Source organism: Podarcis filfolensis (assembly GCF_964270895.1).
Source record: "Podarcis filfolensis genome assembly, chromosome: 1".
Classification (NCBI taxonomy): domain Eukaryota; kingdom Metazoa; phylum Chordata; class Lepidosauria; order Squamata; family Lacertidae; genus Podarcis; species Podarcis filfolensis.
In genome coordinates, this window is record NC_139604.1 from 8,684,006 (window position 1) to 8,710,036 (window position 26,031).

General features: G+C 42.0%; 1 protein-coding gene across 2 annotated transcripts in view; it reads right to left on the minus strand.

Annotated features, from left to right (window-relative positions):
• The window catches only part of PARD3B (par-3 family cell polarity regulator beta), a 624,466-nt gene that overhangs the window by 482,747 nt on the left and 115,688 nt on the right, over positions 1–26,031 (minus strand). For both annotated transcript variants that reach the window (XM_083626664.1, XM_083626663.1), the window contains exon 3: positions 12,919–13,090. In XM_083626664.1, the coding sequence (XP_083482790.1) occupies positions 12,919–13,090 (172 nt within the window). The remainder of the gene's footprint in view (positions 1–12,918; positions 13,091–26,031) is intronic.

Sequence of the window (26,031 nt, forward strand, 5' to 3'; positions counted from 1 at the left end):
AGTGGGAATGCTTTGGTGAATATTTAAAGAAATACAACAATCAGATAAACTTCCAAGTGGGGTTAGACATATGAGCAACAGTTAAAAATAAGCAGAAGAGGGGTGATAATTAACAAGATACAGCTTAAAAATGACTAAATAAGACCCTACTAATGTGTATGGAAGCCAAGGAGTGTCACATAAATGACAACTATACTAAGATATGTAAAATGCATTTAAAAAGTATGAGCCCAAATTACAAAACACAACGGTCCAACCTTATTGTTAATATGAATCACCATTGGCAAGGTGAAATACTTCCTATCCCAACAGGAGAAAAATCTGCCATCAACCTTCCCTTCAGGCTTTGAAACAGGGGCAGCTCCCTACTGTAAAAATCAATACAAGTTCATTTTATATTATTTTAGCCTAGCGATGGAAGCAAGAAGAACTACCAACAAAAGAAGAGTGGCAGATGAAACTGATGGACTTTGCCAAGTTGGTGAAATTAACTGGGAAAATTCAGAACCAGCAAGACCAGACTTTCCTGAAAGATTGGAAGAAATTTATGATATAATCGAAAGACAATTGTAATCAATTGACATCGTTTGTAGGGTTGCAAGAAGTTTTGTGAGGAGAATTATATGAATTATTGCGAAAAAGGACTAAGAAGGAGTTTATTTAGGATTTGGATTTTATAGCAATAACTATTAAAATAAAATGCAAAATTAGAAAGAAAGTTAGAAACCCATTAGTCGAGAGACTTCCGGGGGCGGCGCGAACGGTAATGGCGGTCTCCTTCCACTCGTGAAGGGGAAGCTCCACAGAAACGGGTCGTCCGCTACGGCAAAGCGGAGACCCCTGTCAGAAACCCACAGGTGGGGATAGCCTGTGGTCGTGGGACTCAGCGGGCGCCTGTAGCGCTCCTCTGCTACGTGAAGGGACCCCGTAAGGAGCTCCGGATCGTGTCGGGGGTGGCGCGGCGTTGTGAGTCGATCGCTCTTTTTGCGGAGTGATGCCGCTAAGCTGCTGCCGGTGAGCGCTGACCCTTTTCCTGGGAACTATTCGGCTATAAACTTCAACCCGTAAGTGGGGGACTTTATTTGCTTTATGAAGATAAATTTAAGAATTTGGCACACAAGCGGGAGACGCAACCAGGAAGTCCGTCTCCCGGGTTTTGTTTCAAGAACAAAGCAAAGACTCTTAAAAAACCCAAGCCCCGGACTTTGGGACAAATAAGTTGCAAACTCTTACATCAAGTTTTGAAGACTCCCTCTCAATTTTATTGAGGGGAGGAGGGGTGAAAAATCAGCTTTTTCCAGCCGATTCTTTTGAACTTTGGGACTGGAGAACATTGAATCCCTGGTTACCGAGCTGCCAGGGTTTGGAATTTGAAGGCTACTTTGGAACTGTTACTTAATATCTCGCACTTTGCTGAGACAACCCATCTTTGCTAAAGAGTAACTCTGTGGAAATTTAAGGGATTTAAGAGGAGTCTGAAGGTCTTTTACAAATTGGATATTGTTTAACGTCTAGAGGGAACTTTTAACTTTTATGAACTGCGACATCTTTGAGCCTTCCTGATTACAGTATCCCTCTAGTGGAATAATTTAGTTTGGCAACCTACTGGGGGAATTTTCCATCTGTTGATTTGGGGATTTCCATGAGAAAGACAGACTGTGAGACCGACCTTGACGCATAGATAAGAAGGGGTATGAGCGGAAGGACAAGATCAGCCAAAGCAAAAACACTGCAAACTACTTTAACTTCTCAGCTGCGCAGATCATCTGTCCCCACAATTTCTGTGGCACAAGTGGAAGATATAGAACAACCTAGGCCGGAAGGAATGGCCTCAGGTGGGGACTTTACTTCAGTGCTAAATAAAATATTTGAAAAGTTGGAAGGTTTAAGTAAACAAGTCACTGACCAGTCAGATAAGTTAGACCAAAACACTGCAAGCATTAACAACTTGACTCAACAAGTAAACTTAAATGCACAAACTATTGGAAAGTTGGTGGAAGATACTACTGTAAACCGTAAAATCGCTGAAGAGGCAAAGCAGAAAGTTGAAGAAGTTCAGGGAGAAATCAAACCTATGTGCAAACAAATAGGAGAACACCAGGCACTGCTGTCTATGATCGAACTGAAAAATAAGGAAAATAATTTAAGAATCAGATCTGTACCGGAAATCGATAATGAAAATCTAACTGAGTACCTCACGAAGGAATTTACACAATTTTGGCCCTTGGAAGAAGAAAAGGACTTTAAAATTGTAAGCGCATTCAGACTGGGAAAGGGAGGGAGGAAGATTAAGTCGAGAGACTGTCTAATCTCCCTCAGAACGAGGGAGGAAAGAGACAAAATCCTGAGTGCGCACTTCAAGACGCCTTTAGAGATCCAAGAATCAAGGTTGGAAATTTATAAGGATATTCCTAAGCATTTGTTGGAGCTCAGAGGGAATTACGGTGATCTGGTGCAACTTTTGAGAAGCAATAGGATTATCTTCAGATGGGAATTCCCCCAAGGGATTTCCTTTACCTTCAGAGGGAAAAAAGTCAAAATTAAATCGGTGGAAGATAAAGACAAATTTTTGAACGACTACGGAGAAGACCTTCAGAAAGGGATTGAAGAGCCAAGCGATCCAGGACCGGGATCATCAAGTCTAATACCTGCACCTGGGGAACTGAAAGATCCTAAGAAAGACACGCCACTTCGGGGAGCAACAGGAGGAAAATAACATCATCTCAACATGTCTCTGCAACTACTAAGTTGGAATACCAACGGTCTAAACTCCCCGGAAAAAAGGAGGAAGGTTTTTCATTTATTAAAAAAGGAACAATTGGACATAATTTGTTTGCAGGAAACACATGTGACTAGGCTGCACAGAAAAGTGCTAATTAATAAAAAATTAGGCCAAGAATTTATCTCATCAGACAAAAAAAAACTATGTGTGAAGGAAGGGGCGATCATTCCAAATGCTTGCCCTGACAGAAAGATCTCAGCAATTCCTCCCTTTGGCCCCTAAAGTGATGGGGAGCCTGAAACTGCAACAGTGGTCCCCGGTGCACCATAGAATCATAGAATCATAGAGTTGGAAGAGACCACAAGGGCCATCGAGTCCAACCCCCTGCCAAGCAGGAAACACCATCAGAGCACTCCTGACATATGGTTGTCAAGCCTCTGCTTAAAGACCTCCAAAGAAGGAGACTCCACCACACTCCTTGGCAGCAAATTCCACTGTCGAACAGCTCTTACTGTCAGGAAGTTCTTCCTAATGTTTAGGTGGAATCTTCTTTCTTGTAGTTTGGATCCATTGCTCCGTGTCCGCTTCTCTGGAGCAGCAGAAAACAACCTTTCTCCCTCCTCTATGTGACATCCTTTTATATATTTGAACATGGCTGTCATATCACCCCTTAACCTCCTCTTCTCCAGGCTAAACATGCCCAGCTCCCTTAGCCGTTCCTCATAAGGCATCGTTTCCAGGCCTTTGACCATTTTGGTTGCCCTCCTCTGGACACGTTCCAGTTTGTCAGTGTCCTTCTTGAACTGTGGTTCCCAGAACTGGACACAGTACTCCAGGTGAGGTCTGACCAGAGCAGAATACAGTGGCACTATTACTTCCCTTGATCTAGATGCTATACTCCTATTGATGCAGCCCAGAATTGCATTGGCCTTTTTAGCTGCCACGTCACACTGTTGGCTCATGTCAAGTTTGTGGTCAACCAAGACTCCCAGATCCTTTTCACATGTAGTGCTCTCAAGCCAGGTGTCACCCATCTTGTATTTGTGCCTCTCATTTTTTTTTGCCCAAGTGCAATACTTTACCAAAAGAGATACACAAAGGGTTCACCATCTACCACTGCTGAGGGTGTTTGTAACCCGAAGCGTTTGTAACCTGAGGCGTTTGTAACTCGAGGTACCGCTGTAGACAGTTTTAGCAGCGGAGATTGGAGACAGGATCAGGCTCAAAGGGGTGCAGAGATGGCAGCAGGGGAAACGAAAGAAGCAAAAGTGAGCACCCATTAGAGGTATATCTTTAACTACACATAGCCAGGGATGTGGGTGGCGCTGTGGGTTAAACCACAGAGCGTAGGACTTGCCGATCAGAAGGTTGGCGGTTCGAATCCCCATGACGGGGTGAGCTCCCATTGCTCAGTCCCTGCTCCTGCCAACCTAGCAGTTCGAAAGTGCAAGTAGATAAATAGGTACCGCTCTGGCGGGAAGGTAAACGGCGTTTCCGTGCGCTGCTCTGGTTCGCCAGAAGTGGCTTAGTCATGCTGACCACATGACCCGGAAGCTGTATGCCGGCTCCCTCAGCCAATAAAGCGAGATGAGCGCCGCAACCCCAGAGTCGGTCACGACTGGACCTAATGGTCAGGGGTCACTTTACCTTTACCTTTACACATAGGCATACTTAACCATTTTAAAAGTAATCATCACAAATATATTGTGCTCAAAGTCTTCATCTTGTCTCAGCTGCATGTTCATACGGTTATGGCAACCACACTTCAAGTGTTGGGCATGGGGGCCATTGCTGTAACTGATGTACAAGCAGCAAGTGCCCTTCATTTAGTGTGGAACTGCCGTAAGGAAAGTTCCCAAAGTAAATATATGTTGTGCATGTGTATGCAAAACCTCTGGATTATAGTACTTAATCAAGAAAGCTACATAGAGCAGACTAATATGTAGATATTCTATTCCAATCACACTTTTCTCTCTTCTGTATCTGTGATATGACTAGCCACATATCTATTCTAATTAAAACCACTCTCCAACACTTTGTGTGGGGTTTTTTTTTTTTAAAAAAGTATCCTAAGCAGGGTCAGTTCACCCATAATTTAGCAAGTCAGATTGTATTCCAGTCATGCAGAAATAGGACAAGACAATTTTCATTTGCATTATGGATTTAAACTGTTAATCGTGGGGGTGCAGGATGGCGTTGAGAGACGTAAACAATAGCAGAATATTTATTAACAGAGAGATATGATAGCTAGAAATTGGTCAGTCAGATTTTCAGAACCAAGTAAGCTTTTTACCACACCATCAAGACAAAGATACTGAGTAATGAAGGGGAAAGTCATTGAATCTATTTGCATGCATTCATTGAACATCTGGACTTTCTAGTAGCCAGAGTTTTTTAGTTCTGTGAATTTTAGTAACAGAAGCAGCTAGGCCTTGTGAATGCCTTAGAGTACCTCCATCATCATCATTTATCTCTATGCCATCTTTCATTAGATAAAAACATGGTCAAGGCGGCTTACATGACAAGGTTTACATAATTATGAACATAATAAATAGAACAGATCAAAAAGCACACAACCACATTGAAACAACTTCCACATAAATCACAATAAGATCAGAAAATAAAAATACAAAATTTAGCATCGATAACAACAAACCTCAACAAAATACCCTAAACAATACCACAGCCCAAGAGCCTATTCAGCAGCTTTTGTAGCTGGAGTCGGTCAGGGCTCTGACCTCCTACACCAGGTTGGAAAAGGCCAACAAGGAGGGAGCCAGGTCTTCCAGGACTCGCAGCCAAGATGGTGTCTGGCCTCCTCAGCAGCCTCCATATTTGTAGTTGGAGTCATCTAAAAGCAGCTTCAGCGCCAGACATGCTCTGTAGCCTCTTTACTCCCTGATGAATTGGCATGGGTTTGGCCAGTTACTGAACTTCCAACACTATCTTTCTATTCACATTTTATTTATTGTACTTCAAGTAACAAAAAACTTAACAAATACATTCCATACATTACATATAATACATACCTCACATACCGACATATCCTACATGTACACTACACATAATAGACTTCCAACTCTTCTCTTTGTACCTTGTTACGAAACTTAACTCTGTACGCATTTCGTATTTGTTATTCTACTTTTCTTTTGTATTTATCTAACCAGATTTTATCATACCTTTCCTCTATTTTCAAGAATTAATCCATATCTGCCAGGAGACTTGCGTTGTCCATATAGTTTTTGAGATATTCTTTAAAAGTTGACCATTCGTTGTTAACTTTTTGAATAGTCTTTCCTCTTATTCTCCCTGTTAATTCTGCAAGATGTAGATATTCAATCATTTTTCTTAATAGGTTTGGTGGGGATAATATTGCTTTTCCAGTTTTTGGCTATCAAGATTCTTGCTGCTGTGGTGGCATACATAAATAAGGGTCTACAAATTTTCTTAATTTCTGCAAACATGATACCGAGTAGGAAGGCTTCCGGTTTTTTGGTGAGAGTTTAAACATATTTTTTTTATTTCGTTATAGATGACATCCCAGAATTCTCTTAACTTCTTACACTCCCACCACATATGTATGAAGGTACCATTCCCCTCTTTACACCTCCAGCACCTGTCTGTGATTTTCTTATACATTTTGGCCAACTTGGCCGGGGTTAGGTACCATCTGTATTGCATCTTTAAAACATTCTCTCTAAGGTTGTAGCAGGTGGTAAATCTAATGTCCTCTTTCCATAGCCTTTCCCATTCACTCATAAGTATGTTATGACCAATGTCCTGAGCCCAGCATATCATGACTGCTATTACCATTCACATTTTAAAAGTATGTAGGGAAGTGAACAAGTGAAATGGCGCCAGTCCCAATGCTAAACATTGGGGGGTCCCACCCATCTCCATTGTTAAAACTTTCTGCTTACTCCTCCTCTCTGTAGCCTCAGTTTCCAGTCTGTAAGGGGAACCAGTCTTATGCCATGACAGCCAGGTCTCAAGGAATTCCCCAAGGCTGGCGTACAAGACATGTTGATTCTTCTTCTGAAATCTTGCTCCTCTATTCTTTAAAAATTTTCACCGATTTCTGCTCTCCACCAGCAAATAATGTTTTTCACCTCACATTAGCTAACTGGCATGTGATTACCTGGATTAGCTTTGGGTCTCCTTTGGAAAATCAGTGTGACATTGACTGTTTTCCAATCCTGTGCAATGGAGGTCGTTTTTATGGAAAGTTTGCTTCTTCTTCTTCTTTAGAAAATAGTTTCATATTGAGTCATTTTCTTCATAAACTCTCGGGTAGGTGTCATCTGGGCCCAGTGACTTGCTCATTTTTATTTCTCAACAGAACCTAAAACCTCATCACTTTTCACTTCTGTTTGATTCAAGTCTTCAAACACATTTCCCGAAAAAGTCAGTTCAGGAGCAGGAATCTGCCCTATATCTTCTGCAGTGAAGACAGACAGAACTAAATCATTTAATTTCTCTGCAGTCTCCCTAGCCTCCTGCTTCTCAAGTATTAAAAGTATTTTTTTATTGTTATCCTTAATGTTTTTAGCAATATGTTCCTCAAATTCTTTTTTCTTCTTTATTTTCCTGTCAACTTACATTGGTTTCAACAGAGTTTGTGCTCCTCTTTCGTCTCCCTCAATTTCCAAAAGTAAACCTTCTTGCCTTTTATAGCTTTCTTCTCTGTTCATTAATCATGCTGGCATCGTCTTGGATTTAGTGGTTCTGTTCCTAATCTGTGATACACATTCCAGCTAAGCTTCTATCATCATGGTTTTAAAAAGCTTCCAAGCATCTTGGGGAGAGATTTGACCCTCTTGACTCTCCCTTTCAACAATATTCTAAATATTCTTCTCACTCTTGAGGAGTTTTGCCTTTTGAAATTGAATACTACTGTGTTGCCCACTTTCCACACTGCAGTTGTTGTTCCCAGTTAGTTTTCCCCAGTCCTCCAGAGCAGAGGAAACACAGGGGCAAGATAGAAAAGGGAAGTTCCTCTGCACATACAAAAGCCTTTCCTTGCATTCTATAATTTAGTTGGATAGAAACCTAAGTCTAGGAATTACCTCTGGCTAGTTCCATGGGAAAGTTAATTGGGAAAGGAGTACGACAAGGCTGTATATTGTCTCCCTGCTTATTTAACTTATATGCAGAATTCATCATGTGAAAGGCTGGACTGGATGAATCCCAAACTGGTATTAAGATTGCCGGAAGAAATATCAACAACCTCAGATATGCAGATGACGCGACTTTGATGGCAGAAAGTGAGTAGAAATTAATGAGGGTGAAAGAGGAGAGCACAAAATATAGTCTGAAGCTCAACATCAAAAAAACGAAGATCATGGCCACTGGGCCCATCACCTCTTGGCAAATAGAAGGGGAAGAAATGGAGGCAGTGAGAGATTTTACTTTCTTGGGCTCCAAGATCACTGCAGATGGTGACAGCAGTCACAAAATTAAAAGACGCCTGCTTCTTGGGAGAAAAGCAATGACAAACCTAGACAGCATCTTAAAAAGCAGAGACATCACCTTGCCAAAAAAGGTCCATATAGTTAAAGCTATGGTTTTCCCAGTAGTGATGAATGGAAGTGAGAGCTAGACCATAAAGAAGGCTGATCACTGAAGAATTGTTGCTTTTGAATTCTGGTGCTGGAGGAGACTCTTGGGAGTCCCATGGACTGCAAGAAGATCAAACCTTTCCATTCTAAAGGAAATCAGCCCTGAGTGCTCACTGGAAGGACAGATCCTGAAGCTGAGGCTGAAGTACTTTGGCCACCTCATGAGACGAGAAGACCCTGATGTTGGGAAAGATGGAGGGCACAAGGAGAAGGGGACGACAGAGGACGAGATGGTTGGGCAGTGTTCTCGAAGCTACCAGCATGAGTTTGACCAAACTGCGGGAGGCAGTGGAAGACAGGAGTGCCTGGCGTGCTCTGGTCCATGGGGTCATGAAGAGTCGGACACGACTAAACGTCTAAACAACAACAAGTTCCATAGCCAACAGTTCTAAGGCATAGACATTTAGGATATTTGGCATTTTTGTCTCTTTGGAAAAACAACAACAACCCACAAGTCCAGTTTTGGGTGACACAACAAAGAGGACTGTTTCATCTGTGATTTCAGGAATTTCCCAACTATATTCTTCTGTTGAGATGCCAGGGACCTATTATGTACTCCATTGACTAGAATCACAAGGACACTTTTGGTAAAAGCAACGCACAACAAAAAGAGCTACATACTCAGAAAAGATGATCTCTACCAGTAAGGCAAGGTCCCTTTCAAACTATAGAACTTCCCAGAACTTTATGCAACACTGGGAGCTGCCTTGTGAAATTCCAGTCTTTATATACACACACAGGTTTCCCTTTTTGCCTATTACACACACATATTATTATCTGTGGTGGATTTAATTAGCAGTCAGTACACCCTTTCCTTCGCTCGAAACATGTGCATTTACTTTTCTCCAATTATTTTATCTTAAGCAATGCAACTAGGGTCGCACTCAGAAGTAGCGTCCGGGAGATCCAGAAACTCACTCGAGGGCTTTCCGTCCAGTGTCCCCACCCCCTCCTTCTTTCGAACTCAGGGGTGATTTATTGACAACTGTGGATGAGGCAGCATCTTCCCATCCCCTGGGAAGAATTCGGGAAGTTAATTTACTCCTATCATCAGCCTCTTAATTACCTCGTGTGAGCCGGAGAGATGGCATTGTCGGCCATCTTCCAAGGTGCCCCTAGCACACACATATCATCATCATCATCATCATCATCATCATCATCATTATTATCAATTGAATTTATATTCCACCCTATACCTGCACAAGACTCATGAGCTGTAGACCAGCATATATCTCTGGGATCCTCTCCAGAATTTACCATTTCTTACATGTCAGTTTGATCTTTCTCACTATCACAAATATGCTCTGCTCACTTTCCTACATGCTTTTACAAATAAGAATGAACACTTGAGAGTTATCGTCTCGAGTTCTGACTCCAGAACTTGTAAGGAGGAATAGAAGGAGAGGGAGAAAAAAGTGGTCAGTGACAAGGTCAACTAAATGGCACTGTAGTGTCCCTGTGCATGGAGTGTGTTTGCAAGAAATACTGAATAATAAATATTCCCTAAAAGACAAAACAAGGGTGCACACTTTCAAGATCCACTTCCTGTTTATTTACAATGGCTGACCTCCTACCAAATGGGAATTCAAGCTTAAAAAACTTCTATGACACTTTGATTCCCCATGTTCTACAGTTCTCAGCCTAGTAAGTATTAATATGCACTAGGGGGAAAATAACTTAACAATGCCAATGAGTAGCTGAAACAATAACATAGCAACATATATATTGTTTATTTTCCTAAGTTTGCTTCCATCTTTCCAGCTAAGAGACAATAAAATCATGTGGCAACTCGTATCAAAAAGCAGTCTGTCACACAGCAGCTACAGTTTATCTTTAATACACTGGTGTACCACTAATATTTTGCAGACAGAAGCTGTATCCTTGACCCACACTATTTATGCTGACAGGTACAAATGGAATACATAAAGTCAAGGACAAAGGAAACATACAGAAATAAACATAATAGGCAATGATGAATGTTAAAAAATAATTAATTTACGGCTCAGACCCATAAGCATAAAGTGCCACTAAGGGGGAGTGGAAATTATTTGCATTAAACAGCCCCAGAGTCTAGAAAGCTATTGTATGAAATAATACTTCCTTGGTCTTCACACACACACAAACACAAACACCATACTAAAATATGGGGACAAGGTCTACATTATTGCTTCCTTAGGCAAAATTTCTTCATTCGTTTTATTTTATTATTATTAATTTGTTGGAAGCCGCCCAGAGTGGCTGGGGCAACACTGTGAGATGGGTGGCTGATGATGATGGTGATGTTCTAGAGTTTTATTGGCACCTTATGCCAAGGACTTTTGCTGTTTTAGCAACTTGACAGGTACTAGTCAGTCAGCGCTACAGAATTTTCTTCATGTCATCAGCATCCAAGGAATACATATATTCCTATGTACTATTATTCCACAATCACGTAGAATTACAAAAACATCCCCAGATTCTGGAATTGGCTATGTAGTTCAGCTTCTTAAGAATGCCATCTTTATTTATTTTTTAAATAATTTTTATTAACTGGCCAATCACATCAAATTAAATCACATCACATAATTCCAAATTACAAAGCCAAATTTTTAAATTTTGTTGGGGGAACCCATACTTCAAGATCCAAAGGGGGATTCAAATCATCTTCTTATTACTGCGTTAATGTCCAAATCAGTCCCATTCCACATCGTATCTTGTTCATATAATTTCTATTTTTCCTTTACGATCTCTTCTGTTAGTCTCCTTAAGCCGCTAAGCAAAATAATAATCCTGTGTGGATTTCCCGTTCCTCCACTAAGTCCAGATGGTTTCCATATATCTCCTTCGTAGATAGCATCGCTCTTTCCATCATGAATTTGGCATTTGTCGCTCTTAAGTCCCACCGAGGAGTTGATCCACAATATGTAAACAACTCTATTTCTCTCTTTCTCCTCCCAGACCCAAGAGCTCCAAAAATGCCTCACAAAATGGCGACGGCATTTTTAACTGCGTCATTCCAAAACTCTTAGCTTTCCAGCTTCATCTTGAAACATTGCTTTGGTTCGAAAGTTTATCTCCACACAGCCTTAAATCCACAGCTTAAGTCCTTAGTTTCTGACTCATTAGGGGAGGGGATTCTTGTTAAATCACATAAGAAAAAGGAAGGCAGGTTCCCCCCCCCTCAGTCATACCGTATCTTGACGTGTCTTCTCATATTTTATTCTTGTCTTGTTATCAGAGATCACTTCTGTCAGCAGTCTTTACTCCCCTTTTTCCTTGAAGCATGTGCAATTTATCTCGTCCAAATTGTTTCTTTTGAAGATGCTTGCAACTAGCGGCGCGAATCAGGGACGGCGTCCAGGAGTACCGGAATCCCACAGGAGGGCTTTGTGCCTAGTGCCCCCACCCCCACAAATTCGGGGGTGGTATAGGGCACAGCAGGCAAGGGCCGTCCCCCCCACCATTCTGGGGGGGGTTAAGGAGGCTAATTACCCCCATCATAGCCTCCAAATTACCTTGTGTGGGTCGGAGAGATGTTATTGTCAGCCATCTTCCGATGCGCCACCTAGTGGCCCCCCTAGCATGCTGAGATTTCAGAAGCCAGGAGATTTGCTAACTAAAGAAACCACAGTGCCTTGCATTTAGCTCTCGTGCTTTCTCCCCAAACAACAGAAACAGTGGAATAAATCATGTATACTGTAAGAGAAATTACAGAAAATATGTCCAGTTGGCATGATTCGCATATATTATGCATGGTATTGTTATTAAAATATTATAGCATTTTATTTAGTTATTTAAAACATAAATCAATTATTACAAGGCGGTTTAAAAAACCCAAAACAAGTACACATGTAAACTAGGTAAAGGTAAAGGGACCCCTGACCATTAGGTCCAGTCGTGGCCGACTCTGGGGTTGCGGCGCTCATCTCGCTTTATTGGCCGAGGGAGCCGGCGTACGGCTTCCGGGTCATGTGGCCAGCATGACTAAGCCGCTTCTGGCGAACCAGAGCAGCGCACGGAAATGCTGTTTACCTTCCCGCCGGAGCAGTACCTATTTATCTACTTGCACTTTGACGTGCTTTCGAACTGCTAGGTTGGCAGGAGCAGGGACCGAGCAACGGGAGCTCACCCCGTCGTGGGGATTCGAACCGCCGACCTTCTCATCAGCAAGTCCTAGGCTCTGTGGTTTAACCCACAGCGCCACCCGCGTCCCTTTTACACATGTAAACTAGCCAACAGATAAAAGCACACAGCCCTGAAAATCTTTGAGTTTAGAATGCCTAGAAGACAACAAAGTTGGTGCTAGATGCACAACTCCCTTGGAATAGCATATCACAGCTGTGGCATCAGTATAAAAAAGAAAAAAGCCCTCTCTTTTGTTGTTTCATCTGTAAAAGATACGGAATTTGGAATAATGCATTAGCCAATGACGTTAGCAAGTTGGCAGGCTGATAAGAATAGGAGATGTTTCTTCTTCCAAGTATGTTTTTATCAGTGTGTGCAAACCCAGAAGACGACAAATGCACCCGCAGAACTGCAGAAACAGAGCATACCTCTCAGCCAAGATAATTATCAATCTAAAAATGCATACACACATACCTAGTCTCAAAGCGGAGGGTGTCACTTCAATCTCTCCTCTGATTGGCTGAAATGCAGCCAGCTGGGCAGGTACATCTGTCTCGAAAGCATCAGGGCTGTTTCCATTTGTCAAACTAACACTGGTGTCCTCAGACTTGGAGACGGACTCTTGCTCGTCGTACACAGCAATCAACTGCAAAATGAAATGTTACTTTATGAAACTTTTATAACGAGAAGGGGGTCCCCTCATGGAAACACAACTAATTACGACTTGGATCCAAAGAACTCTATGTGCATGATGACATGAGGATTTTCTCGCCTGACAGCCCCCAGCAGCAGTAACCCCCACCCCATTTCTGATTCATCTGCAAATGTTAGGATGGACTGTCTAGAATAGAATGTGATAGTATTTTATTACTTTTTTTAAAAAAAGTATTATCCTACAAGTAACTTAACAGCACGGATGGCACTGTGGTGCAAACCAATGAACCTTGGGCTTGCCAATCGGAAGGTCGGCAGTTTGAATCCGGGCGACGGGGTGAGCTCCCGTTGCTCGGTCCCTGCTCCTGCCAACCTAGCAGTTCGAAAGCACGTCAAAGTGCAAGTAGATAAATAGGTACCACTCCAGCAGGAAGGTAAACGGCGTTTCCGTGCGCTGCTCTGGTTTCGCCAAAAGTGGCTTAGACATGCTGGCCACATGACCTGGAAAAACTGTCTGCGGTTAAGTCCAGTCGCGAATGACTCTGGGGTTGCGGCGCTCATCTCACTTTACTGGCCAAAGGAGCCAACGTTTGTCCACAGACAGTCCCCCCCTCCCGTATTTTAAAATATAAAAACTGGCACCTTGAACTGGCAAGAAGTGCAGATCAAAAGCTGTCCTAAGAGGTATCTCAAGGTATATTGTAAAACAGAGAAAAATACGTGAAGAACAAATGTAAAGCGTTCATCTTACGGTACCCAAAAGGTAAACAGAAAGAATCATTCTACAAATAAATAGTTCTGAACAGGTAGGAGGAATCTATAAGCAGGCCACCAAAGCATAAGCAATGTTGTTCTGATGTTTTGTTTTGTTTTGTTTTAACATGGCATGAACACAGAGTAAAGGTAATAATGGGAACATATTCACGTTCAAGTCTTCAAGTAGATAAGAACAGTTTGAGGCAAAATTACAAAGGTATGTGGGGAAAACAAATTGGGGGGTGGGAGATGGGAGAGGAGGCTTCTAGAAATGACAGTGGGATCTGTGTTGCCCGTACGGACGGTAAAGATAAATATCGTATAGCACTTTGATACAATAGACGGTGGATAACTGAGGGAATTGAGGTGGCTAATACCCAGAAAGCAGAATATAAAGGGGGGGCAGGGAAATGCCACAAGCACAGAGGAAAGGTCATCGAAGGCAAGCACATGTACAAACAGAGTAGACTGGGGAAGCATTGTAAATGAAATCAGATTTATTACAGAAAAGAAAACAAAAGTGTGTGGGGGGGAGCTGAAGAGGTCACTGTTCATCAAGCTGAAATAAGAAACTACTATGTAGAAACCCCCATCTGAAAAGAACTGGACCACACAATATGTGTTTGTGTGATAAGAAATAGAGTACCTTCTAAATAACAAATCATCATATCTATGCATCCTGCATTGGGAGAAAACAAATACAGCAAAATAAAGAAGATGGCCCAGATAATATTCTGGAAAAGAAAGAAAAACATACAAGACTACAAGTAGTAAAATTAGCAGCTGATTTTTTTTTTATCACATGGTGGTGCAGCGATAGACAGAAGTACTATATCTAAAGCAGCAATGGTCAATGATAATGAAAATATACTGTCAACAATACAGTGGTACCTCAGGTTACATACGCTTCAGGTTACATACGCTTCAGGTTACAGACTCTGCTAACCCAGAAATAGTGCTTCAGGTTAAGAACTTTGCTTCGGGATGAGAACAGAAATTGGGCTCCAGCGGCACGGCAGTAGCTGGAGGCCCCATCAGCTAAAGTGGTGCTTCAGGTTAAGAACAGTTTCAGGTTAAGTACGGACCTCCGGAATGAATTAAGTACCTAACCTGAGATACCACTGTATCTTGGTTTTACAAAGCAGGTGTTTTACAGTGGACATCTCAATGGCTTATAGAACAAAGTAAATACTTTAGATCTATGACAATTAGAAAACATAGTTCGGGGCTTTGAAATAAAACAACCAAACAGGGATATTCTCCCATGATAATTCCTGCCACAGCTTTGCCAAGTTTGATTTATATTGGGATATTAGTGGGAAAGAGCACTGTGTCTTCAATTCAAGATTACAATAGTGTATGTTGGTGAGAACTACCAGAAATGCTTGATTATTTGATCATGGAACAGCTGTCAGGCTGTCTGTTTTTCTTCTTATATTTTCTTTGTAATAGCTTTTGCTTATACATAAATAAAAAGTTTTTTTTAAAACAACAACAACAACAGAGAAAGCTACAAGAAACATAATAATGCAATAGATACCTGCCTGAAGATACGGGATCAATAGAAACCTTAAGAGAACATGGGGAATTTCCACAATAGCATCCATCGTGGAAGATGGAAAATGTTTTTAGCAAGCACTGAAAAGAGCACAGTGCAGGGACCTGCCTGATGTCAATAGGCTGTTGTTGTTGTTTAGTTGTTTAGTCGTGTCCGACTCTTCGTGACCCCATGGACCAGGGCACGCCAGGCACTCCTGTCTTCCACTGCCAGGGTCTTTTCCAGGGAGTCTTCTCTTCTCATGAGGTGGCCAAAGTATTGGAGCCTCAGCTTCATGATCTGTCCTTTGCCAATAGGCAGGATGTTCCAAACTGTGGGTGCTTCCACATCAAAATATTGATTTCTTCCAAATGCAGAATGGATATTATGTAGCACATGGATAGGCAAACTAAGCCCGGGGGCCAGATCTGGCCCAATCGCCCTCTAAATCTTGCCCACAGATGGTCCAGGAATCAGCTTGTTTTTACATGAGTAGAATGTGTCCTTTTATTTAAAATGCATCTCTGGGTTAATTGTGGGGCATAGGAATTCGTTCATTATTTTCCCCAAAAATATAGTCTGGCCCCCCACAAGGTCTGAGGGACAGTGGACTGGCCCCCTGCTGAAAAAGTCTGCTGACCCCGTAGCACCTGTAATTCCACTTATCAAAGGGTAAGGTAAGGTGACTTCAATGGTAAACTGGTCCCAAGGGAGGACTCCCAGGAAAAGACCCTGATGTTAGGAAAGATTGAGGGCACAAGAAGAAGGGGACAACAGAGGACGAGATGATTGGACAGTGTTCTCAAAGCTACCAGCATGAGTTTGACCAAACTGCGGGAGGCAGTGGAAGACAGGAGTGCCTGGCGTGCTCTGGTCCATGGGGTCACGAAGAGTTGGACACGACTAAACAACAACAACAATAAAATTTTATTTATATCCCGCCCTCCCCAGCCGAAGCCAGGCTCAGAGCGGCTGACAACAGTAAAATAATACAACATGCTAAAATCAGTTCATTATAAAATCAGTTCAAATCAAATTAATGGCAACCGTTGGGCTAGAGTTCACCCGTTGGAAGGAACAAGGCCTAAAATGGTTTTCAGGGTTACAACGTTGCTAAAGGGTAGGATGCAAGAAAGAGGGAGCAGGGCTCTTTTTGGGTACCATGGCTTTCGTGCCTCCACTCTCGAGGTGCAACCCAGCACACCCCCTCGAAAGTAGTTTCTGCAGGTGGAAGGACCTTTCGGAATGGCACAGGAATGCAACGGGGGGGGGGGGGGGCAGACCGGGCAGAAATTGGAGGGTGGGGGCTTGCATGAGCGGGAGCGTCTTCCACTCAAAGGGGGAATTCCTGTATCCCAGTTACTTCAGCTAAATTAAAACGGAATGCAATGTTACATGTGCAAATTTAACTCTCTTCGGATTCTTGTATAAGCCAAGAAGAGAAAGGTAGGAGTGCTGTTTTGTTAAATTTAAAATACTACTGTAACATCTCATTCTCTTTGTCACTTTGAAGATCTATGTCACAATGATACACTAGGGTTAGTAAAATAACAGAGCGAAAAGACAAATATTTAAGGAAAGCCATTTGCCCAGGGCAAGGAAACAATGTGAAATAAGGAACTGGGTGGAAAAATAAGGAAAGAAAGAAAGAAAGCAAGGGGGGGAGTGTGAAATTTAACGACTCAAAAGAAATTGACATTTTTGGGTCTCCTACTCATTTATAATTTGGTTGTAGAAAGGGTGTCAGCTCATGTTCACAACGACATATTTTAGTAGCATCCACATGCATGATAATTAGGGCGGTAACATTGTGCCCCTCTTCAAATAAAGCATGCATACTTTTGGCAGGTCTCTTGCCATCCAATTTAAGTTCTGCATGGTGTTTATTTTTATTTAACATCATCACCCTGCCATTCCTCATAAAAAGAGCTAAAGGCAAACCGCAACATCATACCGCAAAGCAACAATGTAAAACATCAGTTGCAAAACATCATTAACGCACATTAACAAATACAGCTGTAGGAAAGCAACATCAAGAGCAGCAGCAAGCATTGTTATTCCAAATAAGCAGGCTGTTAAAAGCTATACAACTCGAACAATCACCTGCAAGCCATAGAAGATGCCCAATTACGACCAATAGGTATATGGCAACTGCTTTAGGACCAGAGTTGTTCTGTGGGGAGGAGTTGTGGTGGACCGCATGCCACCCACTCTCCTCTGGGGGCGGGGGACAAAGTCCCGTGTTGCCCAGGGGATCCTGGCTGCGTCATTGACCAGCCAGCCAATCCGCTGGTTGGTGGCGGGCGTGGCCAGGACCAATTAAGCTGAAGCGCGAGCCAGAGGGCTTCCTCTTGGCTCACTTCTTCAAACTCTCTCCCTCTCTATTTTACAGGTTTTTCTTCATTGGCCTTGCTATGGACCTCGGTTGGTCGCCGTTGAGGGGCCTGGTAGGAATTTTTCCACTTGGCAAAATTGGCATGGGGCCATTTGGTTTTCACCTACCTCGTAGCAATCGTCACAACTTTGTAAGGTTTTGTGGTTAGGCATTGTTTGACCTGATGATGGGGAGGGGAGGTGTGGCCATCACCTGCCCCTCCAAGCTTAAGGGTATTCCATTAAAGGAATCCGGGGGTGTGGATCTTGTCCGAAGCCCGGGGCGGGGCTAGGACCTTGACACGACCCCATTGGGACCATCTGGGGGAGCTCGAGTTGGTCTGCATCTGTGTCCTGGTGTGCTTTATTCTTCACGAGGGGTCTAGACACGCAACATCCTTAGCCTGTAAAATTGTGGTAGTGGCTGGGCTGAGTTTTTCACTGACTGGAAGAGATATAATCCATTTCAACTCCCATCATTCCTGGCCACTGGAAATGCTAGCTGGGGCTAATGGACGATGCTAGGAACACAACATTACTACAATAGATCACAGGCTTAATATGAGTCAACAGTGCGAAACAGTAGCAACCCAAAAAAAGCAATGCTATTCAAAACTAGTGAAAGCACATCAATGTGCCAGTAGATAAATAGGTACCACTCCAGCGGGAAGGTAAATGGCGTTTCTGTGCGCCGCTCAGGTTCGCCAGAAGCGGCTTAGTCATGCTGGCCACATGATCCAGAAGCTGTACGCCGGTTCCCTCGGCCAATAAAGCGAGATGAGCGCCGCAACCCCAAAGTCGGCCACGGCTGGACCTAATGGCCAGGGGTCCCTTTACCTTTACCTTTATTCTAGGCTGCATTAACAGAAGTATAGCATCCAGATCAAGGGAAGTAATAGTACCACGCTATTCTGCCTTAGTCAGACCACACTTGGAATACTGTGTCCAGTTCTGGGCACCACAATTTAAGAAGGATGTTGACATGCTGGAACATGTGCAGAGGAGGGCAACCCAAGATGCTCAAGGGCCTGGAATCTAAGGCTTACGAGGAGTGCTTGATGGAGCTGAGCATGTTTAGCCTGGAAAAGAGGAGACTGAGAGGAGATATGGTAGCCATCTTCAAATATCTCAAGGGCTGTCACATGGAAGAGGGAACAAGCTTGTTTTCTCCTGCTCTGGAGGGTAGGACTGAGGCAATGGCTTCAAGTTGCAAGAAAGGAGAGTCCGACTAAACATTTGGAAAAACCTTTTGACAGTAAGAGCTGTTCAACCGTGCAACAGTCTCCCTCGTGAGCTTGTGGATTTTCCTTCCTTGGAGGTTTTTAAGCAGATCTTGGATGGCCATTTGTCATGGATGCATTGGCTGAGATTCCTGCATTGCAGGGGTGTAGATTAGATGATCATGGGTGTCCCTTGCAACTCTCCAATTCTACGATTCTGTGACTTGTTTAAAAAGATGGTTATGGTTCTAAATAACATCATCTTAATTTGAAAACGGAGAAGGCTTTTTCTTTTAGTCTTTCATGTTGATTCTGCAGGTTCAGAAATAGAGCCAACATTCAATTGAAGTTTGTAGTCTTCCTTGTTGTGCGTCACGTTTGGACAAATGGAATAAAGAAATAAGGGCATTTCTTATCATTCAAAACTCAGGAGCAGTCTTGTTTATAGCTGAAAAGAATGAAATGGGTCTACAAATAATGTTGAACATGAATCTTGCCAAGCACAAAAGGAGAAATAGCCTTTTGGTGTATTTATTTCAGTCTGATAAGGTTCTCTTTGTTTCATCCCCCAGCTTGTACAAGAATAAATCTCAAATGTTAAAATCTTAGCAGTTGAATGCATGCTTGTGCACACAGGTTTGAAAGAGTAGCCACACTATAATATATATATCTTTCTAGTCAGAGAAACTTATACATGTTACTCTAGAAGCAAATCCCATGCATCTTATTTTCTCATAGATGTACAGCCTTGAAAGTTGTATTTCAAGTTATGTAGCTTCTTCCCATCACAAAGTAGAAACGAAATGAAATATTGCAACAGATAATATGAAGCAGCATATTGAAAACAACTGATTCTTGAGAAAATAAATTGAGGGATTGAATGTAGAATTCCAGTGAAGAGAACTCTAGCTCCTGGATGCTCCTGTTGGAGGAAGAAAGGATGCAATTTTCTCCAAATACTCCTTCCTGCTGCAGCCCAACAAATTGATGCAAGATTTGTATATAAAGCACATGATGCTTTACTTTTCGGTTTGCATAAACAAGCTGCTTTGTTACAACCTCACTTGGTAGACCCGAGAGCTAGAATACAGTGGTACCTTGGTTCTCAAACTTAGTCTGTTCTGGAAGTCCGCTCCAAAACCAAAGTGTTCCAAAACCAAGGCATGCTTTCCCATACAAAGTAATGCAAAATGGGTTACTCCATTCCAGACTTTTAATAACAATCTCCCAAACAGCAATTTAACATGAATTTTACTATCTAACGAGACCATTGACTCATAAAATGAAAGCAATAAACAATGTACTGCAGTCACACAATCAATCAGTAGCTGAACTGGGTTCCACACAGTCACACACACACAAAAAGAGCCAAAACCCCCGCAAAATAAAAAGCAAAAACAGACAGACCTCAGCATAACACTCCAAACAGAAGTGTGCCACTCAAATTGTCAGTGTAACACTCCGAATGGAGCACGTTCGGCTTCCGAAAAAAGTTCGCATACCGGAGCACTTACTTCCGGTTTGGCAGTGTTGTGGTTCCAAGTTGTTTGAGTCCCAAGGCGTTTGAGAACCAAGGCACCAGTGTAATGTGACTTGTGTTACTTTTAACTGTGTGGGAAAGTAAACTTGAAGGAGCAAACCCAAATCTTTCAGAGCACATACAGGAACGTGAATTTGCCATTTTCTGTAGTGGTCCCAGTGTGATATACACACTGGAGGCCTGCAACAAAGGTATTCAGCAGCTTGAAAGGTAGATGTAATTTGCTAAATGATTGCCAAATTGAGAGACCCCAAGGAGTTCTGTCTGGCTCCCTCTTTGCTTGCTGTTCAGTGGGAAGTGAAAACGCATTTATTCCAGCAAACCTTTTGGGGATATGTTTTAAACTGTGTTGGGACTACTGAGTGAGTACAAGTTATCCTTCTGAGGTTGTTCGCTGGCTTAGTCTGGCTGCCTTTAAGATTGCTGTTATTTTAATTATTTTAACTGGTGCAATTTTTATCAGCTTTATGGAGTTGTGGGCTGCTCTCACTATTTTTAATAGAAAAGCAGGTTACAAATATGAGAAAACGTTGTCTTTAAGTGGTTCCCTGCATGTTTCAGACGTGCGAGCAGTTTTTATTTGTCGTCTTCGAAAAAAGCAAAAATAAAAAGAGGGGAGAACATTTGATCACTTAATAAAAACAGGGATTTCGTGTCTTGTTCCAAGTTACAATTAAAAAATAAAAGTGATAGGAAACCTTTGGTCCCCTAGATATTGGACTATAACTCCCATCGGTCAGCATGGTCAGTAGCAAGAGATAATGGGAGATGTAGTACGTCTGCATCGGAAAAAGACATGGGGTTCCTGCCAGGGTTTTGAACAATGCCTTGCTTACAGCAGTGGTCTTCACGGGGCTGAATAGATCAATCAATCAGTCATTTCACTGGAGAAACTCTGGAAATATGGCAAGATTTGTGCATTCCGTCTTCCAGTGTACCCTCTTTAATTATCTAATATGTTGTTAAAAAAATTAAAAAGAATATATTTATTTCTTTAAACGATTCTTAACCTGGCAGTACTTGAAAACTGATGAATTTAATTGCATGTAGGTTCAGTTGTGGGTTTTCCCCCCCTCATTGACAGCATCTTTCCTCCCTCTCCAGGCTTCAGAGATTGGGGAAGGAAGAGAAGTATCTCTCTGGCTCCACTTAAGTGATACTAAATTAGTGTAGTCATGTGTTGTTGTCGTTTTTAACGTACTCAGGAAGAGGTTAATAAGAATCTTACCTTTCTAACCTAATTGAAAGTGCTAATCTGGTTCCACATTTAAAAAAAGGGAAAGGCTTACGAAACGTTTGAAATTGTATACAATTGATATAAACTAATTGCCTTGAGTTACAATTATATAAATGCTTTAAAACACAACTGTTTCCCTCTCCACTTAAAGGTGCTAATTTTCTCTCCCCCCCCCCCCCCGTTTGCTGAAGTGCTGAAACTTCAGTGTTTTAATTACATTTTGTAGTTTCACTTGGTTAAATCTTCCATACCATATACTGTATTTTTTGCTCTATAAGACTCACTTTCCCGCTCCTAAAAAGTAAGGGGAAATGTGTGTGTGTGTTATGGAGCGAATGCAGGCTGCCCAGCTATCCCAGAAGCCAGAACAGCGAGAGGGATCGCTGCTTTCACTGCTGGCTTCTGAGATTCAGATTTTTTTTTCTTGTTTTCCTCCTCCAAAAACTAGGTGCGTATTATGGTCTGGTGCGTCTTATAGAGTGAAAAAATATGGTATATTCTTCGCCATTTTCATCTTTAGCGTTCAGGGTTCTATTTTTATTTATTTATTTATTTACGGCTATTAGCCCATAAAATATGTACAAACATAAAAACACAGGGACATAAAAACACATATATCTATGCGAGACTGACATGCTTTTTTTTTTTTTGCTTTTATGACTTACTTGTCTCAACTGATCCACAACTTTGTTATTTTTAAATATTTGTTTATCAAGGCATATATTAAGATTTCCTCACGCCCTTAAGGCTCTCTCTCTCTGTGTATGCACTCTGTTTACCTTCTTACACTTATGTTGAATTTATTTAACCTGTGAGTAAATACAGTGAAGTTTCATTTAACCAAGCGACTCTGGGGGCATCCAAAGTGTTCTCCTTAAACTTGATTAAATTGCCACGTGGTCAATTATTGTCTCAAATACTGAAAAGGAGGAGATTTTCATAACAGAAATTGAACTACCGTACAGTAGTGCCTCGCAAGACGAAAAACGCGCAAGACGAAAGGGTTTTTCGTTTTTTGAGTTGCTTCGCAAGACGATTTTCCCTATGGGCTTGCTTCGCAAGACGAAAACGTCTTGCGAGTTTGTTTCCTTTTTTCTTAAAGCCGCTTGAAGAGGTGCAGTTGCAACGGACCGTGCTTCGCAAGACGAAAAACGGCGCAAGACGAAAAGACTCGCGGAACGAATTAATTTCGTCTTGCGAGGCACCACTGTATATACTTGAGTATAAGCCGACCTGAAGATAAGCCAAGACACCTAATTTTACCACAAAAAACTGGGGAAACTTATTGATTCGAGTCTAAGCCTAGGGTGGGAAATGCAGCAGCTACTGGTAAATTTCAAAAAATAAAAATTGATACCAATAAAATTACATTAGTTGAGGCATCAGTAGGTTAAATGTTTTTGAATGTTTATTTCAAAGAAAAAGAGTAAACTAGCTCTGTAAGTGGAAAAAAGGGTCAACGAAAACAATATGGTATCAACAATAACTTTAAAAGTACAAAAACCTTGAGGGGACATTTTACCATATGTGGTGAGATTGTAATGAAATTTAAAGAAATTTGGGAAATGATATACAATTAATTGAGGAAAATGTTACATCTAACATGTGTTAAAAAACCTGAAGCATCTTGGCAGGTTTTGAATAAGCACTCACAAACTTTTCATTGATAATAACCAGTTAGACAAATTAAGGATCTATACAAATTTGTAACATGCAGAGAATAGCATTTATAGAGAAACCAGAGAATGGAACTGAGGGAAGTCAGGGTGGGGTGGGGAGGGTGTTTTGTTTTATGGGGGGGAGGGGGAAATGGGGGGAATTAAGGACGACATGTTTTAAAATAATATGTTTTGTTTAAATCCCTAATAAAAAATCTATTAAAAAGAAAGAAAGGGGGAAAGGGAGAGGGGATGCCTATAAAAAATATGAACAAAGGCTATTTGGGACAGCTTCACCATCACACTGATGAGTGTGGCTTGCCCTCTCTGTTTTACTCAGCTGAATAAACAAGTAATTATGAGAACCTCCTCTGTCTATGGCATTTATTGGCTTTTCAGTGACCCTGGAAGCTTGGGCACGATTAGTGGACCCCAACAGTATGTTTGAGGCCTGAGAGAGCAGTAAACTAAAGGCACCACTTCTTAGCTCTGAAGATGGTTCAAAAATTAGTGTCGTGCTGGGGTGGAGAAATTATTATTACTTCTGTCAAGGGCTGCGTTCCCTCGGGTAATCTTTCTGGGGGCTGCATGACAGAAGTGGGTGGGGCAACCCTTTTTTGTTTCAATTTGTCTTTGGTTTTCCCAGTAGTGATGTATGGAAGTGAAAGCTGGACTATAAAGAAGGCTGATCGCCGAAGAATTGATGCTTTTGAATTATGGTGCTGGAGGAGACTCTTGAGAGTCCCATGGACTGCAAGAAGATCAAACCTATCCATTCTGAAGGAAATCAGCCCTGAGTGCTCACTGGAAGGACAGATCCTGAAGCTGAGGCTCCAATACTTTGGCCACCTCATGAGAAGAGAAGACTCCCCGGAAAAGTCCCTGATGTTAGGAAAGATGGAGGGTGCAAGGAGAAGGGGACGACAGAGGACGAGATGGTTGGATAGTGTTCGTGAAGCTACCAGCATGAGTTTGACCAAACTGCAGGAGGCAGTGGAAGACAGGAGTGCCTGGCGTGCTCTGGTCCATGGAGTCACGAAGAGTCGGACACGACTAAACAACAACAACAACAGTCTTGGCACCCCTTTATCTCTCTCCCACTCTCTGACTTTCTGCCACTCCTACTCTTGCTTCCCACAAAGGTGACATATTCCAGCCTCCAAACACAAGGGATTCCAGGAAGTTGGACACAAAACTGATCAGCTACAAAGGGGCCATGAAGTGGTTTTCATGTGCATGTTTACTGCCCCAAATAATTGAGTTCTCCAGTAAGTCAGCACAGGTAACAGGCTTGATGGGGTAGCGTCAAATAGAAGTGCTGTGACGAAGATGGAATGTGCTGCAGGCCACGTCTTGCCAATGGGCCAATAGTTGCCTACGCAACAAGAAAGCAATTGGGATACCAGTGCTACAGGATCTGATAAATGCTTAAAAGCTGTGGCGTGTGCTCAAGCTGCTCCAAGCCTGATTTTTATGGAACCTAAGAAACGCACACAAAAGTTGAAAAAAAAACAACATGTGAGTGGCAGATCTCTGCAGAATGAGTTCTACTTTGTCAACATTACCATTAGAGGGTGCACGTTCCGCTGAACTCCTCTGTAACATTTGGGGAACAATTTTGTTAAGAGGAGCTAAGTACCAGTACTTTTAGGGGAAATGCAACCTTTAAAATTTTGCATGATTTAAAGTAGTTCATATTCATTTCCCCAAATGCTCTACAGCAAAAAAAAAAAAGTTTTTCAAAAATGTGCTTAAAATCCCAGAGAGATTTTTTTCTTTCTGTAGTGAGAAACAAAAAGGAAAGTATCCTTCGTCAATCTGAGAATGCATTTTATGCAAATCGTCTCTCAAAAATATTTCCTGTTCGACAGTGGAATTTGCTGCCAAGGAGTGTGGTGGAGTCTCCCTCTTTGGAGGTCTTTAAGCAGAGGCTTGACAACCATATGTCAGGAGTGCTCTGATGGTGTTTCCTGCTTGGCAGGGGGTTGGACTCGATGGCCCTTGTGGTCTCTTCCAACTCTATGATTCTATGATTCTATGATTCTATGATTCCTGGGGAACTTGCCTACAGGAATACAGCAGATACGGGTCATCCATAATATATACTATATTGAAACTGCTACAGCATACCGATATTTAGAGAATTTTTAATATTAGTATAGGGCAATCTCCTGAACACATGTGACGTTGAAAGAAAGCTGCAAAACTATTCAAAAAGTGAAAAATAATTTTCATTTAAGTTGTCAAATATGTACAGATCCTCTTTTTGGAGCAAAATTACATGCTCGGCCCACTCACAAGATGCCCAGCAGTAAATATAGGCATATTTCAACAATTGCACACACATCTAAAACTGAGAAGAAAAGTTCATTCTTTCATGTTTTGACCACACAGAAAGAATCCCTATCGCCGACAATGGAGTGCTAATGAACCAGCACTGATTGCTGTTTCCATTTTTAAAAGAGGTATTCATAAATCTGATAAATAAAATGCAGCAGAGCTTGGGTAAAGATCACTAGTTGAACCTCGCTTATCTATTGCACATCTGCCACACCGCATTATTTTACTGCTCAAGCGTCAATTTTGCATTTCAATGCAGCAGCAGCGCCATC